The following is a 19,701-nucleotide window of genomic DNA, read 5'->3' on the forward strand; positions in this document are numbered from 1 at the left end:
CGGGAACAGATACCCGGACCTGCTGGTCGGATCTCTGGACGACACCATCGCTCTGCTCCGGTACCTCCAACACTAACTGGGTCGACCGCCTCTTACTATTGACTGATTTACTGATTGATTGATTAATTGACTGATTGATTCCTCAGAACTCGTCCAGTCGTTCACCTCAACAGAACCATCAGAGTTTCTCCAGACGTCGTCGACCCGAACAGCTGTGACTTCTGGTGAGATTCAAACCGGCAACCTGCTAACAGATAACAGCTAACAGGCTAACAGCTAACAGGCTAACAGGCTGTGTGTGTGTGTGTGTGTGTGCGTGCGTGTGCGTGTGCGTGTGTGTGTGTGTCAGTATCCAGGTGGAGGTGTGTTTCTCCTTCATGTTCAGCACCGGAGTGAAGAGCGACAGAGACAACATCAGTGAGTAAACAACTACACCTCAATCACCTCAATGTATCTGATGGTAAATGTAGTCCACTGCGGTCCACCCTAACAGCAGCTAACCGTGAGCCGTAAACTATAAGCAACCCTTTCTCTCCGTCTCTGAAACGCTTCTCTGATATTGTCCGACTCTCTTTGTGACTGACTTTACTGAAGGAGAGTTAACTATAGACATCCACAGATCTATACGCCCTCAGTGTATCTTTACAGCGCTGCCGCTGGTGCATTGTGGGATACACTGACTCCACTATATAGGGTATATAGTTCTCATTGTACATTCAGACAGCGCTACAGAATGAGAGACTCACTATACTGTATAGTGGACGAGTCTGTTTACGGTCCGCGGTCATTAATCATCGTTAACCAGCTTCCTGTGTGTGCTCTCAGCTAATTGGCCGACCTGATTGATTAACAGGACAAAGCTGTCAATTAACGCCTGCTGTTAATCAACAAAGTGACACACACACACACACGCACACCAGATGACATCATGCTGTGTCCTCGTGTGTCCTTGTCTTGTGTGTTTCTGTGAAATTGATGTTATTACATGTGAGACACACTCAGTATTCCTCTGTGTGTCCTTAATGTGACCAATCAGAGACGAGGTCACACCGTTGCTATGACACCAAACCTCCACACACACACAGTTTAGACACACACGCACACACACACACACACACAGTAGTCATGAATATTCACTTTAACTGTATTTATTCTTCTGTTTATTTTATTTATTGAATGACACAATAATAATAAATAATAAATTAAATGGATGATGAAACCTGAAAACTCGTAACAGCAAGATGAAAATATTAATTAAAATATAATTAATAAAAGAAAATAAGTAAAATGATGAGTGTATTTGACCTCATTTGATCAATATATCAGAAGAGCTGTTAATGAATCTGTCGTCTCTGTTCAGAATGAAACAGATGCATTAATACAACACTCAGAAGATAATGTAGTAATCAGGGATTACAGCTTCGATCCATACTAAAATAATCTGAATAAAACCGTTGGTATTATTTCTGCTTATAGTCATTGAACACATCGTCTCAGCTTTAGATAACAAACACTGAGCTGCTCTGTTGGTTGATTTAAAGGAGACATATCAGCTCATTTCCAGGTTCATACTTGTATTTTGGGTTTCTACTAGAACATGTTAACATGCTTTAATGTTCTCCTCCTGTCTGTCTGAATATTCCTGTATTCACTGTCTGTCTCAAACGCTCCGTTTTAGCGCCTGTCTCTTTAAAAAGACCAGTCTGTTCTGATTGGCTGGACAGAAAAATATGGTGCACCTTTGCAAAGATATCAAAGAACGTATATTACCACGAAGTGAAAGACTGACGGTACTAACGACTCACGGGACCAAAGATACTAACGACTAACGTGACTCACGTGACTGACGGTACTAACGACTCACGGGACCAAAGATACTAACGACTAACGTGACTCACGTGACTGACGGTACTAACGACTCACGGGACCAAAGATACTAACGACTAACGTGACTCACGTGACTGACGGTACTAACGACTCACGGGACCAAAGATACTAACGACTAACGTGACTCACGTGACTGACGGTACTAACGACTCACGTGACCAAAGATACTAACGACTAACGTGACTCACGTGACTGACGGTACTAACGACTCACGGGACCAAAGATACTAACGACTAACGTGACTCACGTGACTGACGGTACTAACGACTCACGGGACCAAAGATACTAACGACTCACGTGACTCACGTGACTGACGGTACTAACGACTCACGGGACCAAAGATACTAACGACTAACGTGACTCACGTGACTGACGGTACTAACGACTCACGGGACCAAAGATACTAACGACTCACGTGACTCACGTGACTGACGGTACTAACGACTCACGGGACCAAAGATACTAACGACTCACGTGACTTACGGTACTAACGACTCACGGGACCAAAGATACTAACGACTCACGTGACTTACGGTACTAACGACTCACGGGACCAAAGATATTAACGACTCACGTGACTCACGTGACTGACGGTACTAACGACTCACGGGACCAAAGATACTAACGACTCACGTGACTTACGGTACTAACGACTCACGGGACCAAAGATATTAACGACTCACGTGACTCACGTGACTGACGGTACTAACGACTCACGGGACCAAAGATACTAACGACTCACGTGACTCACGTGACTCACGTGAGTCACGTGACTGACTTATTTGTGTTTGTCTGACCCCTCCCTCCCTCCCTCCCTGAACGGACTCTCACGCTATTAATACTACGTCACTGCTCAGTCCGTCGAATAACGCCGCAGGTGGGTTTACATTGGAGTTAGTTGAAATCCCGGTTTGTCACGTACTGTCGTTAAATGGCGCCTCCATGCGTTGGTTTCCGAACGAGGGGCGCTGACCAGACGGCGGTATTTGAGGAGTTGGGAGTGAGAACGGGTTGATTAACAGTGTGTCCTGTTTGGTCTGCTGTCCTTCTTTAACTGTCTGTCTCTTTGTCTGTCTCTCAGCCGTCCACTTCACTGTCACCGCTGACGTCACCAGCCTCAAGCCCCGCCTCCGTTTCCGGGACAACGGGCAGAGCGTGTACTCCGGTTACCTGTCAATGCCGAAAAAACAATGTGAAACCCTGAGAGTGGGACTGCTGGTGAGACACACACGTCCAACAGATAGCAGTCTGTTAGCGCCGCCTACAGGCTGCATACTTACTGAACCATCTGTACACAGTGACTTGTTTTAATAACGGTGGATCTGAAGGGAAATATTTCAACTGTATTTATTTATTTAATATTATCTGAGATCGTTCCCAAGTTGTCCAACAGAAAGCTCTTTTAACAACTGAAAATAGACGCTAATACCACCTCAGCTGTGACTACCAATAAGAAGATGAACGTTTGTGGCTCTAAATGTGGCGCTTGATTTCTGAAGAGAAACCATGCGAGGTCAGAGTTTCAGATATTCAGACGTTTAATGAGAGGAAGTCGTGCCGAGCTTTAATCAGTCTGCTGCTGACGGAGGTGACTTCCTGCTTCTCCACCAGGGTTCAGAAGGGAAACAGTCAACTCTCTGTTCAACAAACTGTTGACGATGTCTGAAAGGGAAAGTTTGATATGTTTTGGACACAACTTGTTCAGAGAGGAACAGGAGGAGTGCTCCTTTAAAGAGCTCTGGTGGGTGTTGAGTTTTCAGTTGGTCTACGTGATGTTCTGGACTCGTCCTGTCACGTCTCCATGTAGTTCTTATCAGCACATGTTTGTGTTTCTGCCCACATTTCTGTTGTTCTGCTTTGATTCTGTTTTGATTCGGTTCAGGACGACGGATGTGTGATGACTCAGCGACCTGTCACATCAGGCCTGATGGTGTTTTTAAGTCCATTAACTATAAATCCTGTTTACTTCACATTCCTGCTGGTCATTCTCCAGATCTTCACTCTGCTTCCAGCCTGATTTCTGGTTCCACCTCATTTAAAATCCAGCTGCAGGGACCTGAAACCTGCAGAGAGAGAATCCGTCAGTGTTCAGTCACGTGTACGTTCTGTTGTGTCCTGACTGACACCGTGAACAGCTCAGACTGAAAACTCACTGTTGGTGCGTTCAAGGACACTCTGGAGTCCTCTGTTGCACTGACGAGCCGTTAGAAGTACAACAGCTCCTGCTATGAAAAGTGTTGTTGAGGTTCTGTTCTGTGTATGTGTTGTGCAGAGTCCGATCCGAGACAAAGTGGAACCTCTGGTGTTCTCTCTGAACGTCTCTCTGTACGAGAAGCTTCCCAGGAAAAGAAACACCGTGCAGGACCTGAAACGCCTCCCTGTACTGAGCCAGACACCCCAACCCATCGGAACCCAGGTCAGAACCCATACAACCCAGGTCAGGGTTTGCAGTTGATGAAAAAAGTTTCCATCTTAACCCGCATTAGAACAACCTAGGTCAGAACCCAAGCCATAACTTATACAAACCAAGGTCAGAAACAAACAGAGCCCACATAAAATGTATTGAGAACAGAGAATCCAGGTCAGAACTCAGTACATGTAAGAATTCTCAGCTCTGAATTACACTGACATGTAAAACTCACTCACTGTTTCTTCATCTATCAGATCCACATCCAGAAGGCCTGTGGTTCTGATAACCGTTGCCATAGTAATCTGCAGATGATAGCCCAGTTCACGGATGAGAACCAGAAACCCTTCACCATGTGAGTGAACTCCTCCACACCAGACTATGGGTCCAGTCCTGGCTGGAGATTTGGACCATTCAAAATACCTAAAAACATCTCTGACCATTGACATCAGACTGACGCTGTCATGTTGTGATTTCTGTATTTTTGTGTGTTTCCAGGCAGAAGGGCAGTCAGGTGTTGTACTACGACGCCAGCATTAACCGAGTGTTTCTGGAGGTAAACATCAGCAACACACCGTCACTGGACCGACCTGCAGAGGATGCTCACAATGCCGTTTTAAACATTAGCATCCCACCATCACTCGTATACTCCGGAGTTCGAACGAAGGTAGTGAAGCTAAAGGTCTTTGTTATCCAGCTTGAGACGTACCTTAAAGGACTTGACTGGATGCCTTGAGACTTACCCTGAAGGACTTGACTGATTCGTACCCTAAAGGACTTGACTGATTGTCTTGAGACATATCCTAAAGGACTCGATTGATTCCCTTGAGACGTACCCTGAAGGACCTGGGACTTGGCTTGTACCAGTCACTCCTACAGTCAGTCTTGTGTTTGTTTGTGTTTCAGGGTGACATCCAGGTGGGGGTGGAGTGTTCTGTTGAGGACTCTGTTCTTCTGTGTGAGCTGGGGAACCCGTTCAAAAGCAACCAGAGGGTAGAAAACGTTCTTCACAGTCTATTACTGCTGCCACTGCAGTACTGCTAGTACTCTTGTCTGTATTCCTGTCTGTACTGCAGTACTGCTAGTACTCTTGTCTGTATTCCTGTCTGTACTGCAGTACTGCTAGTACTCTTGTCTGTATTCCTGTCTGTACTGCAGTTCTGCTAGTACTCTTGTCTGTATTCCTGTCTGTACTGCAGTACTGCTAGTACTCTTGTGTGTATTCCTGTCTGTACTGCAGTACTGCTAGTACTCTTGTCTGTATTCCTGTCTGTACTGCAGTACTGCTAGTACTCTTGTCTGTATTCCTGTCTGTACTGCAGTTCTGCTAGTACTCTTGTCTGTATTCCTGTCTGTACTGCAGTACTGCTAGTACTCTTGTGTGTATTCCTGTCTGTACTGCAGTACTGCTAGTACTCTTGTCTGTATTCCTGTCTGTACTGCAGTTCTGCTAGTACTCTTGTCTGTATTCCTGTCTGTACTGCAGTACTGCTAGTACTCTTGTCTGTATTCCTGTCTGTACTGCAGTTCTGCTAGTACTCTTGTCTGTATTCCTGTCTGTACTGCAGTACTGCTAGTACTCTTGTCTGTATTCCTGTCTGTACTGCAGTACTCCTGCTGAGAATCTACCTGATCCTCCGTCTCATTCTGTATTTCAGGTTCAGGTGTTGATCATATTTCAGCCGTCTGAGATCAGTTTAGACACCAGAGAGATTCAGTCTCTGCTGCAGCTGTCAACGTAGGACACACACTAACACACACACACACTAACACACACACACACACACACACACACACACACACACATACCTGTCTGACGGTATTTTATTGGACAGGTACTGATTTGTGTCTCTTGTGTGTCTTCAGGCTCAGTGAGCAGTCAGATCTGTTTCCTGTCTCTGTCTCCATGTTGGTGGAGTATTCACTGCAGACATCTCTCACTCTGTAAGTAACACACAGTTTGACCTCTGACCCGATGACCTCTGACCTCTCTAATTGGTTGATTTGTGTCCTGACAGAATCAGTCCGCCGGGCCCCGCCTCCTTCAGTGGTCATGTGGTCGGTGAGTCAGCCATGAAGAAGACGGAGGATGTCGGCAGTCTGCTGCTCTTCACCTTCCAGGTTTGTCTAAACTCAGTCTGACTGATAAAGTGTGAACAGACCAGGTGTTGACCCACGACCTTCTCTGATAGGTGCACATCAGCGGTAAGCCGCTGGGTCGCCTAGGTAACCTGCAGGTGGAGTTCGATTGGCCAAGGGAGGTGTCCAATGGGAAATGGCTGCTGTACCTCACAGAGATCCAAGTGAACGGCACATCAGAGTCTCGCTGTGCTCCGCCCGGCAACATCATCAACCCGCTCAACCTCGTGGTAACTATGGCAACATCAGCCTTACATTGACTCATCTCAAAATAAATGTCCTTGGCTGGCACTTTTCAGAATAAAGGCCAGTCCAATGGGAATCTTTTACTGAAGCATCTTTAGACCGAGTGAGTGCTTCTCTATATCATTGGCTTTACTTTAGTAAAGTTTTATTCTGCTTTTGTCAGAGGGTGTGGAGCGAGCTGCCTTCTGGTTTACAATTAATAAACTCTGTAAACCTTCAAAAACAAAAACACTGAGTTCTCTCAAGATCTTCAATTCAGCAGAAACTTCTTGATAATTAGTGATGTTGTTCACATACTGAGGTGTGACACTGGATCCTGGTCTACAGGGGAAACTGTTCAAGACTGAGATCATCAAACAATTACACAGTTACCAGCACACATCGTCGACAGGCTGTGTTTAATGTGTTTCAGTTGTTTTATTGTTGGTTCGTATTATTTGCTCTCTCCTTAATTATCAGTTGGTCTTTTTGTTAGGAAAAACCTTCATACACACAGCAAAAGGTTATCATGTACATGGTTTAAACATCCATCCATCCATTCATTCACTATCTGTAACCGCTTATCCTATTCAGGGTCGCGGGGGGGCTGGAGCCGATCCCAGCTGGCATTGGGTGAAGGCAGCGGGGTTCACCCTGGACAGGTCTCCAGACTATCACAGGGCTGACACATAGAGACAGACAACCATTCACACTCACATTCACATCTAAAATAACCTAACCTGCATGTCTTTGGACTGTGGGAGGAAACATGAGCACCCGGAGTAAACCCACACTAACACAGGGAAAACATGCAAACTTGCAAAAAACATGCAAGAGTAGTTTGTACCGTACTAGTCAAAATAGAATTATCTAAAATCAGAGTTTGACGAGTCAAAACGACGTTGCAGATATCTCTAATAAATATCCTGTCTAGATATTAAATGTTTAAATAGCTCGTCATAAGAAACTCCTTCTGTCACCTTTTAAACTGTCTGAGCTCATAAATCTGATCCTGACCGTTCTGTCGATGGATTTACTTTCCTGTCTGCACAGCTGTCAAAGGAGGAGAAGAGTCTGGAGGAGGAGGTGAAGGAGAAGAAGAAGAGGAGTCTGGAGGAGGTGAAGAAGAAGAAGAAGGAGCAGATAGAAGAAACTCTACCTGTCCTCCACCTGCAGGGACAGAAAAAGAAGTCCTACACTCTGGTACGAACACACTCATCTCTGCAGCGTTGCCCCCGTTGTTACTGACGTAGAAGAAGAAGAACTCATCTCAGTAGATCTCAACAAATAATGTGTATAAAACTGGTTCAAACAGGTTAAAGAAGAGACACGACTTCATTGAAACTCTGTGCAAAGATACTCCACTGACTGTAAGTACGAATGTGTGTGTTTGTTTGTGCAGGATTGTGTGCACGGCGCTAACTGTGTGACGTTCGTCTGTCCACTCAACAACATGAAGAACTCAGCGACTCTGACTGTCAGAGCCCGACTGTGGAACTCCACCATGATGGAGGTACGAACACCTTCATCACACTTCACTTCAAAAAGTACTCTGACCACTACCTGCTCAGGTACTCTGACCACTACCTGCTCAGGTACTCTGATCACTACCTGCTCAGGTACTCTGATCACTACCTGCTCAGGTACTCTGATCACTACCTGCTCAGGTACTCTGACCACTACCTGCTCAGGTACTCTGATCACTACCTGCTCAGGTACTCTGTTCACTACCTGCTCAGGTACTCTGATCACTACCTGCTCAGGTACTCTGATCACTACCTGCTCAGGTACTCTGATCACTACCTGCTCAGGTACTCTGTTCACTACCTGCTCAGGTACTCTGTTCACTACCTGCTCAGGTACTCTGATCACTACCTGCTCAGGTACTCTGATCACTACCTGCTCAGGTACTCTGTTCACTACCTGCTCAGGTACTCTGTACACTACCTGCTCAGGTACTCTGTTCACTACCTGCTCAGGTACTCTGTACACTACCTGCTCAGGTACTCTGTTCACTACCTGCTCAGGTACTCTGTACACTACCTGCTCAGGTACTCTGTACACTACCTGCTCAGGTACTCTGTTCACTACCTTCTCAGGTACTCTGTACGCTACCTGTTCAGGTACTCTGGATCTTCTTGTGTGTGTTTCAGGACTACAGCGATGCGAGGAGTGTGTTGGTCCGAGGCCGGGCAACTCTGAAGCTGCAGACCAACAAACCGACCGTCAACATGGAGCCTCACAGCTCAGAGGTACTGACCTGCTGCTGGCGCCTCCCGGAGGCAGCAGACGTCATTACAGACACAATCTGAACTAACATGATGAATAAATCCCCGTTAGTGTGTCTGTGGTTTCCTGTGTTACCTCCTGGATCACAGTGTTCTTCCTCTGCAGATTGAAGTTTACATTTATCCGGACCCTGGGCAGCAGGTGGACTCCAGCGCCCCTCTGTGGATCGTGGTGATGTCTGTCCTGGCTGGAGTCTTACTGCTGGCTGTGATCTGCCTGCTGCTCTGGAAGGTAAACTGAGCTGGAACGCGTATACAGAGGCAGACCACCAGATAACAACAGAGAACTGGTCCTGGTGTTTAGGATCTACCAAAGTCCACAGAAGTGGGATAATGTTTACGTTTGCCTTCTCGTCTCTATAAAGTGATTAACTCTGTAATGTCCCCGTCACCTCCTGGTTGGTAAAGCACCGTTGTGTCGCCCCCCCGCTGTTCAGTGTGGTTTCTTCAGGAGAGCCAGAACCAGAGAGATGTACCAGGCAAAGACCCAGAAAGCCCACATGAAGAGCCAGCCGTCTGAGAACCAGAGGCTGGGCCAGGAGCTCTGAGGCTGGACACGATGCTGCTGACAGTCCTGCTGTAAGGACCAGCTGGCTGACTGACTAGTTAATGACTGGTTACTGACTGGTTACTGACTGGTTACTGACTGGTAACTGACTGGTTACTGACTGGTAACTGACTGGTTACTGTCTGGTTACTGATTGGTTAATGACTAGTTACTGACTGGTAACTGACTGGTTAATGACTAGTTACTGACTGGTTACTGACTGGTTACTGACTGGTTAATGACTAGTTACTGACTGGTTACTGACTGGTTACTGACTGGTTACTGACTGGTAACTGACTGGTTAATGACTGGTTACTGACTGGTTACTGACTGGTTAATGACTGGTAACTGACTGGTTAATGACTGGTTACTGATTGGTTACTGACTGGTTAATGACTAGTTACTGACTGGTAACTGACTGGTTAATGACTGGTTACTGACTGGTTACTGACTGGTTACTGACTGGTTACTGACTGGTAACTGACTGGTTAATGACTGGTTACTGACTGGTTACTGACTGGTTACTGACTGGTTACTGACTGGTAACTGACTGGTTAATGACTGGTTACTGACTGATTACTGACTAGTTACTGATTAGTTACTGACTAGCTACTGACTAGTTACTGACTAGTTACTGATTAGTTACTGACTAGCTACTGACTAGCTACTGACTAGTTACTGACTAGCTACTGACTAGTTACTGAATAGTTACTGACTAGTTACTGATTAGTTACTGACTAGCTACTGACTAGTTACTGAATAGTTACTGACTAGCTACCTACTGACTAGTTACTGAATAGTTACTGACTAGTTACTGATTAGTTACTGACTAGCTACTGACTAGCTACTGAATAGTTACTGACTAGCTACTGACTAGTTACTGAATAGTTACTGACTGGTTACTGACTAGTTACTGAATAGTTACTGATTAGTTACTGACTAGCTACTGAATAGTTACTGACTAGTTACTGACTGGTTACTGACTGGTTACTGACTAGTTACTGACTGGCTACTGACTGGTTAATGACTGGTTACTGACTGGTTACTGACTGGTTACTGACTGGTTACTGACTAGTTACTGATTAGTTACTGACTAGTTACTGACTGGTTATTGACTGGTTACTGACTGGTTACTGACTGGTTACTGACTGGTTACTGACTGGTTAATGACTGGTTACTGACTGGTTACTGACTAGTTACTGACTGGTTACTGACTAGTTACTGACTGGTTACTGACTGGTTACTGACTGGTTACTGACTAGTTACTGACTGGTTACTGACTAGTTACTGACTGGTTACCGACTGGTTACTGACTAGTTACTGAATAGTTACTGACTGGCTACTGACTGGTTAATGACTAGTTACTGACTGGTTACTGACTGGTTACTGACTAGTTACTGATTAGTTACTGACTACTTACTGAATAGTTACTGACTAGTTACTGACTAGTTACTGAATAGTTACTGACTAGTTACTGACTAGTTACTGCTGGTTACTGACTGGTTACTGACTAGTTACTGAATAGTTAATGACTAGTTACTGACTAGTTACTGCTGGTTACTGACTGGTTACTGACTAGTTACTGACTAGTTACTGACTAGTTACTGAATAGTTACTGATTGGTTACTGAAGAGTTACTGACTAGTTACTGACTGGTTAATGACTAGTTACTGACTAGTTACTGAATAGTTACTGACTAGTTACTGACTGGTTAATGACTAGTTACTGAATAGTTACTGACTAGTTACTGACTGGTTACTGACTGGTTACTGACTAGTTACTGAATAGTTACTGACTAGTTACTGACTGGTTAATGACTAGTTACTGACTAGTTACTGACTAGTTACTGACTAGTTACTGAATAGTTACTGACTAGTTACTGACTGGTTACTGACTAGTTACTGACTGGTTACTGACTGGTTACTGACTAGTTACTGAATAGTTACTGACTAGCTACTGACTGGTTAATGACTAGTTACTGACTGGTTACTGACTGGTTACTGACTAGTTACTGATTAGTTACTGACTACTTACTGAATAGTTACTGACTAGTTACTGAATAGTTACTGAATAGTTACTGACTAGTTACTGACTAGTTACTGACTAGTTACTGCTGGTTACTGACTGGTTACTGACTAGTTACTGACTAGTTACTGACTAGTTACTGACTAGTTACTGCTGGTTACTGACTGGTTACTGACTAGTTACTGAATAGTTACTGACTAGTTACTGACTAGTTACTGACTAGTTACTGCTGGTTACTGACTGGTTACTGACCAGTTACTGAATAGTTACTGACTGGTTACTGACTGGTTAATGACTGGTTAATGAGTGGTGAGAGGGGGAGGGGCTTAACTTATTTTCTTCCTTCCAGCTGTTTTGACTCTTCCAGCTAATCAATAACTCTATTGATCAATCAGCTAATTGATAACTCTATTGATTGATTAGCTAATCAATAACTCTATTGATCGATCCGCTAATCAATAATTGTATTGATTAATCAGCTAATCAACAACTTTATTGATTAATCAGCTTATCAACAACTCTATTGATCAATCAGCCAATCAATAACTCTATTGATTAATCAGCTAATCAATAACTCTATTAATTGATCAGCTGATCAATAACTCTATTGATTAATCAGCTAATTAATAACTCTATTGATCTCTATGAACCTTTCTCTGCTGATATCTGGTTGTCTCTTTATCAGTCTCACTATATTGATTGATTGATTTATTGATTTGACTTCCTGTTGGACATACGAGGTTTCTGTGTGTTGTCTGCAGTGTGGTTTCTTCGTGCGGCGGAGGGCGTGGCGGGCTGCGGCGCTCCACCAGGGGAGGATTCTGGGTAAAGACGAGCAGCAGCAACAGACGGACTGTGACGGTTTCCTGATACAAGACCACGTCTCCTCGTCCAGAACCAGGAAGTCTCCCAAAAACTGGGTCACCTGGACTGAGACGCACTGAGGGGCTGAACCGGTCCAAACCAGACCAACACACCCTGAACCGGACCAAACCAGACCAACACACCCTGAACCGGACCAAACCAAACCACCACACCCTGAACTGGACCAGACCAAACCAGACCACCACACCCTGAACTGGACCAGACCAAACCAGACCAACACACCCTGAACTGGACCAGACCAAACCAAACCACCACACCCTGAACTGGACCAGACCAAACCAGACCAACACACCCTGAACCGGACCAAACCAAACCACCACACCCTGAACTGGACCAGACCAAACCAGACCAACACACCCTGAACCGGACCAAACCAGACCAACACACCCTGAACCAGACCAAACTAGACCACCACACCCTGAACCGGACCAAACCAGACCAACACACCCTGAACCAGACCAAACCAGACCACCACACCCTGAACCGGACCAAGCCAGACCAACACACCCTGAACCAGAACAACACACCCTGCACCGGACCAAACCAGAGCAACACACCCTGAACCAGACCAAACCAGACCAACACACCCTGAACCAGAACAACACACCCTGAACCGGACCAAACCAGACCAACACACCCTGAACCAGACCAAACCAGACCACCACACCCTGAACCGGACCAAACCAGACCAACGCACCCTGAACCAGACCAAACCAGACCAACACACCCTGAACCAGAACAACACACCCTGAACCGGACCAAACCAGACCAACACACCCTGAACCAGACCAAACCAGACCACCACACCCTGAACTGGACCAAACCAGACCAACACACCCTGAACCAGAACAACACACCCTTAACCGGACCAAACCAGACCAACACACCCTGAACTGGACCAAACCAGACCAACACACCCTGAACCGGACCAACACACTCTGAACCGGACCAAACCAGACCAACACACCCTGAACCGAACCAAACCAGACTAACACACCCTGAACCAGACCAAACCAGACCAACACACCCTGAACCGGACCGAACCAGACCAACACACCCTGAACCGGACCGAACCAGACCAACACACCCTGAACCGGACCAAACCAGACCAACACACTGCCATCTATTAGCTGCTGGACTGTGTGTGTGTGTGTGTGTGTGTGTGTGTGTGTGTGTGTGTGTGTGTTTCCAGCGGATGTAAATATGAATAATTACCAGGTTTATTATGTTTATATATTACCGTGTTGTTTATTTTGTATCTGTATTTGTAGTTTTTAATGTGTTTCTATACCTGTGAACTGCGTTTCCCAGCAACCTCCTTGCCTCTGAATGACATTAATACAGACGCCATGTTGTCTGCTGTTCATGTGTTTCTGGGATTTGAGGTGTTTTATTCATATAAACGTGTTTAGTCGGTATTGATCGTCACCGTGGAAACCAAACAGCGTGTCAGATCAATCAGACTGATCAGTGATCAGCATTTATAGATAAAGGGCTCAATAATGAATCCTGTAAGAACCGGTCGTGTCAGCAGAGGTCAGAGGAGGTCAGCGGAGCTCAGTGGAGGTCAGAGGAGGTCAGAGGAGGTCAGCGGAGGTCAGAGGAGGTCAGCGGAGGTCAGAGGAGGTCAGATGAGGTCAGAGGAGGTCAGTAGAGGTCAGAGGAGGTCAGAGGAGGTCAGATGAGGTCAGAGGAGGTCAGTAGAGGTCAGAGGAGGTCAGAGGAGGTCAGATGAGGTCAGAGGAGGTCAGAGGAGGTCAGAGGAGGTCAGCGGAGGTCAGAGGAGGTCAGTGGAGGTCAGATGAGGTCAGTGTCGACGGTTATGTGTCTTAATGTGTTCTGATGATGTCGTGTTTAAATGCTGCCTTCAAGGGCTCCTCGTAAACTAAGAAAAAAACGCTTGTGTTGCTTTCAGGTGCTGAAGGATCCTGTAACTGTTTAGTTGTAGGTTTATTTTGGAATCTACCAGCCGACTGTTAACGTAGACTCTTCTACACGCCTGTGTCCTCTCAATGCCTTTTTTATAGAGTTGTGATAATTCTGAAAGCACCTGAAGGCAGCGTCTGTTTGTGTGTTTACATCAGGTGAACTGTGTGTGTGTGTGTGTGTGTGTGTGTGTGTGTGACAGCGTGTTTCCTGTTTGTTGACGATATTAAAGTATTTTTTGATAGTCCACTGGTCTGTGATGTGTTCAGGGTCAGCCTGTTTTGTTTGTAAATCAGAGCTGTTGTGCTCTGTGTGTTGTGTGTGTGTATATATATATATATATATATATATATATATATATATAAGTATATATATATATATGTGTGTGTGTGTATATATATATATGTATATGTATGTTTATATATATATACATTTATATATAATGTATACACATATATATATACACACATAGACATATACATACTGTATATATGTGTGTATATATATGTCTATGTATATACATGTATATATATGTGAGTATATATATAGGTGTATAAAGTATATATATATATAGGTGTATACAGTATGTATACAGACTGTATAAAATGTATATATATAATTTATATTTCTTATGTTTATTTGTTTTTCTTTATCCATTTATTTCCTTTATAAATATATATATATACATATTTATATATATATATATTTATTTATTTATAATAGTCTACTTCATTTACATAGTATAGTATGTCGTAAAAGTTCGTGAAAAAAAGTAATAATATAGCATGTTGTAAAATTTCATAAGAAAAAGTCATAGTATAGTATGTCTTAAAATTTCCTGAAAAAAAAGGCATAGTATAGTATGTCGTAAAATTTCGTGAAAAAAAGTCATAGTATAGTATGTCAAAAAATTGAATGAAAAAAGTCATAGTATAGTATGTTTTAAAATTTCATGAAAAAAAGTCATAGTATAGCATGTTGTAAAATTTCATGAAAAAAAGTCATAGTATAGTATGTCAAAAAATTTTATGAAAAAAGTCATAGTATAGTATGTTGTAAAAGTTCGTGAAAAAAAATCATAGTATAGTATGTCGTAAAATTTCGTGAAAAAAAGTAATAATATAGCATTTTGTAAAATTTCATAAGAAAAAGTCATAGTATAGTATGTGTATGTCGTAAAATTTAATGAAAAACGTCATACTATACTATGACTTTTTTTAATGCATTTTGCGACATACTATACTATGACTTTTTCATGAAATTTTACGACATACTATACTATTACTTTTTTCTTATGAAATTTTACGACATACTATACTATGACTTTTTTCTTATGAAATTTTACAACATACTTAGTATGACTTTTTTTAATGAAATTTTGCGACAAACTATACTATGACTTTTTTTCATGAAATTTTACGACAGACTATACTATGACTTTTTTTCCATTTAATTTTACAACATACTATACTATGACTTTTTTTCATGAAATTTTACAACATACCATGCTATGATTTTTTTCCATTAAAGTTTTCGACATACTATACTATGACTTTTTTTTAATGCATTTTGCGACATACTATACTATGACTTTTTTTAATGCATTTTGCGACATACTATACTATGACTTTTTTCTTATGAAATTTTACGACATACTATACTATTACTTTTTTAATGAAATTTTACAACATACTATACTATTAATTTTTTTATGAAATTTTACGACATACTATACTATGTCTTTTTTTCATGAAATTTTACGACATACTATACTATTAATTTTTTTATGAAATTTTACGACATACTATACTATGTCTTTTTTTCATGAAATTTTACGACATACTATACTATTAATTTTTTTATGAAATTTTACGACATACTATACTGTCTTTTTTTCATGAAATTTTACGACATACTATACTATGTCTTTTTTTCATGAAATTTTACGACATACTATACTATAAATTTTTTTTATGAAATTTTACGACATACTATACTATGACTTTTTTTAATGCATTTTGCGACATACTATACTATGACTTATTTTAATGCATTTTGCGACATACTATACTATGACTTTTTTAATGCATTTTGCGACATACTATACTATGACTTTTTTTAATGCATTTTGCGACATACTATACTATGACTTTTTTCTTATGAAATTTTACGACATACTATACTATTAATTTTTTTATGAAATTTTACGACATACTATGCTATGTCTTTTTTTATGAAATTTTACGACATACTATACTATTAATTTTTTTATGAAATTTCTACGACATACTATGCTGTCTTTTTTTATGAAATTTTACGACATACTATACTGTCTTTTTTTAATGCATTTTGCGACATACTATACTATTAATTTTTTTATGAAACTTTATGACATACTATACTATTACTTTTTTTCATTAAATTTTACGACATACTATGCTGTCTTTTTTTATGAAATTTTACGACATACTATACTATGACTTTTTTCTTATGAAATTTTAAGACATACTATACTATTACTTTTTTTATGAAATTTTACGACATACTATACTATGTCTTTCATGAAATTTTACAACATACTATACTATGACTTTTTTCTTATGAAATTTTAAGACATACTATACTATTACTTTTTTTATGAAATTTTACGACATACTATACTATTAATTTTTTTATGAAATTTTACTACATACTATACTATTAATTTTTTTATGAAATTTTACGACATACTTAGTATGACTTTTTTTAATGAAATTTTGCGACAAACTATACTATGACTTTTTTTCCATTAAATTTTACAACATACTATACTATGACTTTTTTTCATGAAATTTTACGACATACTATAATATGACTTTTTTTCATGAAATTTTACGCCAGACTATACTATGACTTTTTTTCCATTAAATTTTACAACATACCATACTATGACTTTTTTTAATGCATTTTGCGACATACTATACTATGACTTATTTAATGCATTTTGCGACATACTATACTATGACTTTTTTCTTATGAAATTTTACGACATACTATACTATTACTTTTTTTAATGCATTTTGCGACATACTATACTATGACTTTTTTAATGCATTTTGCGACATACTATACTATGACTTTTTTTAATGCATTTTGCGACATACTATACTATGACTTATTTAATGCATTTTGCGACATACTATACTATGACTTTTTTCTTATGAAATTTTACGACATACTATACTATGACTTATTTTAATGCATTTTGCGACATACTATACTATGACTTATTTAATGCATTTTGCGACATACTATACTATGACTTTTTTCTTATGAAATTTTACGACATACTATACTATGACTTATTTTAATGCATTTTGCGACATACTATACTATGACTTTTTTAATGCATTTTGCGACATACTATACTATGACTTTTTTCTTATGAAATTTTACGACATACTATACTATTACTTTTTTTATGAAATTTTACGACATACTATACTATTAATTTTTTTATGAAATTTTACGACATACTATGCTGTCTTTTTTTATGAAATTTTACGACATACCATACTATGTCTTTTTTTCATGAAATTTTACGACATACTATACTATGTCTTTTTTTAATGCATTTTGCGACATACTATACTATGACTTTTTTCTTATGAAATTTTAAGACATACTATACTATGTCTTTTTTTATGAAATTTTACGACATACTATACTATTAATTTTTTTATGAAATTTTACGACATACTATACTACTAATTTTTTTATGAAATTTTACGACATACTATACTATTAATTTTTTTATGAAATTTTACGACATACTATACTATGATTTTTTTTCATGAAATTTTACGACATACTATATAATATGACTTTTTTTCATGAAATTTTACGACAGACTATACTATGACTTTTTTTCCATTAAATTTTACAACATACTATACTATGACTTTTTTTAATGAAATTTTACAACATACTTAGTATGACTTTTTTTAATGAAATTTTGCGACAAACTATACTATGACTTTTTTTCATGAAATTTTACGACAGACTATACTATGACTTTTTTTCCATTAAATTTTACAACAGACTATACTATGACTTTTTTTCATGAAATTTTACGCCAGACTATACTATGACTTTTTTTAATGCATTTTGCGACATACTATACTATGACTTATTTTAATGCATTTTGCGACATACTATACTATGACTTATTTTAATGCATTTTGCGACATACTATACTATGACTTTTTTAATGCATTTTGCGACATACTATACTATGACTTTTTTCTTATGAAATTTTACGACATACTATACTATTACTTTTTTTATGAAATTTTACGACATACTATACTATTAATTTTTTTATGAAATTTTACGACATACTATGCTGTCTTTTTTTCATGAAATTTTACGACATACTATACTATGTCTTTTTTTAATGCATTTTGCGACATACTATACTATGACTTTTTTTATGAAATTTTACGACATACTATATTATGACTTTTATGAAATTTTACGACATACTATACTGTCTTTTTTTCATGAAATTTTACGACATACTATACTATGACTTTTTTCTTATGAAATTTTACGACATACTATACTATGACTTTTTTCTTATGAAATTTTACGACATACTATACTATTAATTTTTTTATGAAATTTTACGACATACTATGCTGTCTTTTTTTATGAAATTTTACGACATACTATACTATGTCTTTTTTTCATGAAATTTTACGACATACTATACTATGTCTTTTTTTCATGAAATTTTACGACATACTATACTATGACTTTTTTCTTATGAAATTTTAAGACATACTATACTATGTCTTTTTTTATGAAATTTTACGACATACTATACTATGTCTTTTTTTATGAAATTTTACGACATACTATACTATTAATTTTTTTATGAAATTTTACGACATACTATACTATGTCTTTTTTTCATGAAATTTTACGACATACTATACTATGACTTTTTTCTTATGAAATTTTAAGACATACTATACTATGTCTTTTTTTATGAAATTTTACGACATACTATACTATGTCTTTTTTTATGAAATTTTACGACATACTATACTATGACTTTTTTTCATGAAATTTTACGACAGACTATACTATGACTTTTTTTCCATTAAATTTTACAACAGACTATACTATGACTTTTTTTAATGAAATTTTGCGACAAACTATACTATGACTTTTTTTCATGAAATTTTACGACAGACTATACTATGACTTTTTTTCCATTAAATTTTACAACAGACTATACTATGACTTTTTTTATGAAATTTTACGACATACTATACTATTAATTTTTTTATGAAATTTTACGACATACTATGCTGTCTTTTTTTCAT

At 39.6% G+C, this 19,701-nt stretch overlaps 1 protein-coding gene across 4 annotated transcripts in view; it reads left to right on the forward strand.

The window, feature by feature from the left end:
• The window catches only part of LOC119501222 (integrin alpha-3-like), a 24,039-nt gene extending 9,466 nt beyond the window's left edge, over positions 1-14,573 (forward strand). The window contains exons 12-30 of one of the 4 annotated variants that reach the window (XM_037791428.1): positions 1-60; positions 147-224; positions 350-417; positions 2,969-3,105; positions 4,160-4,303; positions 4,552-4,649; positions 4,793-4,961; positions 5,201-5,287; positions 5,953-6,032; positions 6,161-6,238; positions 6,313-6,415; positions 6,487-6,663; positions 7,712-7,861; positions 8,061-8,171; positions 8,812-8,910; positions 9,053-9,178; positions 12,280-13,939; positions 14,000-14,059; positions 14,210-14,573. The exon at positions 1-60 is cut by the window's left edge and continues 74 nt beyond it. In XM_037791428.1, the coding sequence (XP_037647356.1) occupies positions 1-60; positions 147-224; positions 350-417; positions 2,969-3,105; positions 4,160-4,303; positions 4,552-4,649; positions 4,793-4,961; positions 5,201-5,287; positions 5,953-6,032; positions 6,161-6,238; positions 6,313-6,415; positions 6,487-6,663; positions 7,712-7,861; positions 8,061-8,171; positions 8,812-8,910; positions 9,053-9,178; positions 12,280-12,462 (1,948 nt within the window). In that variant the 3' untranslated portion in view covers positions 12,463-13,939; positions 14,000-14,059; positions 14,210-14,573. The other 3 variants (XM_037791427.1, XM_037791429.1, XM_037791430.1) reach the window with 3 other exon arrangements.
• The last annotated feature ends 5,128 nt before the right edge of the window (positions 14,574-19,701 follow it).

The sequence above is a fragment of the Sebastes umbrosus genome, chromosome 14, assembly GCF_015220745.1.
Source record: "Sebastes umbrosus isolate fSebUmb1 chromosome 14, fSebUmb1.pri, whole genome shotgun sequence".
Taxonomy (NCBI): Eukaryota; Metazoa; Chordata; class Actinopteri; order Perciformes; family Sebastidae; genus Sebastes; species Sebastes umbrosus.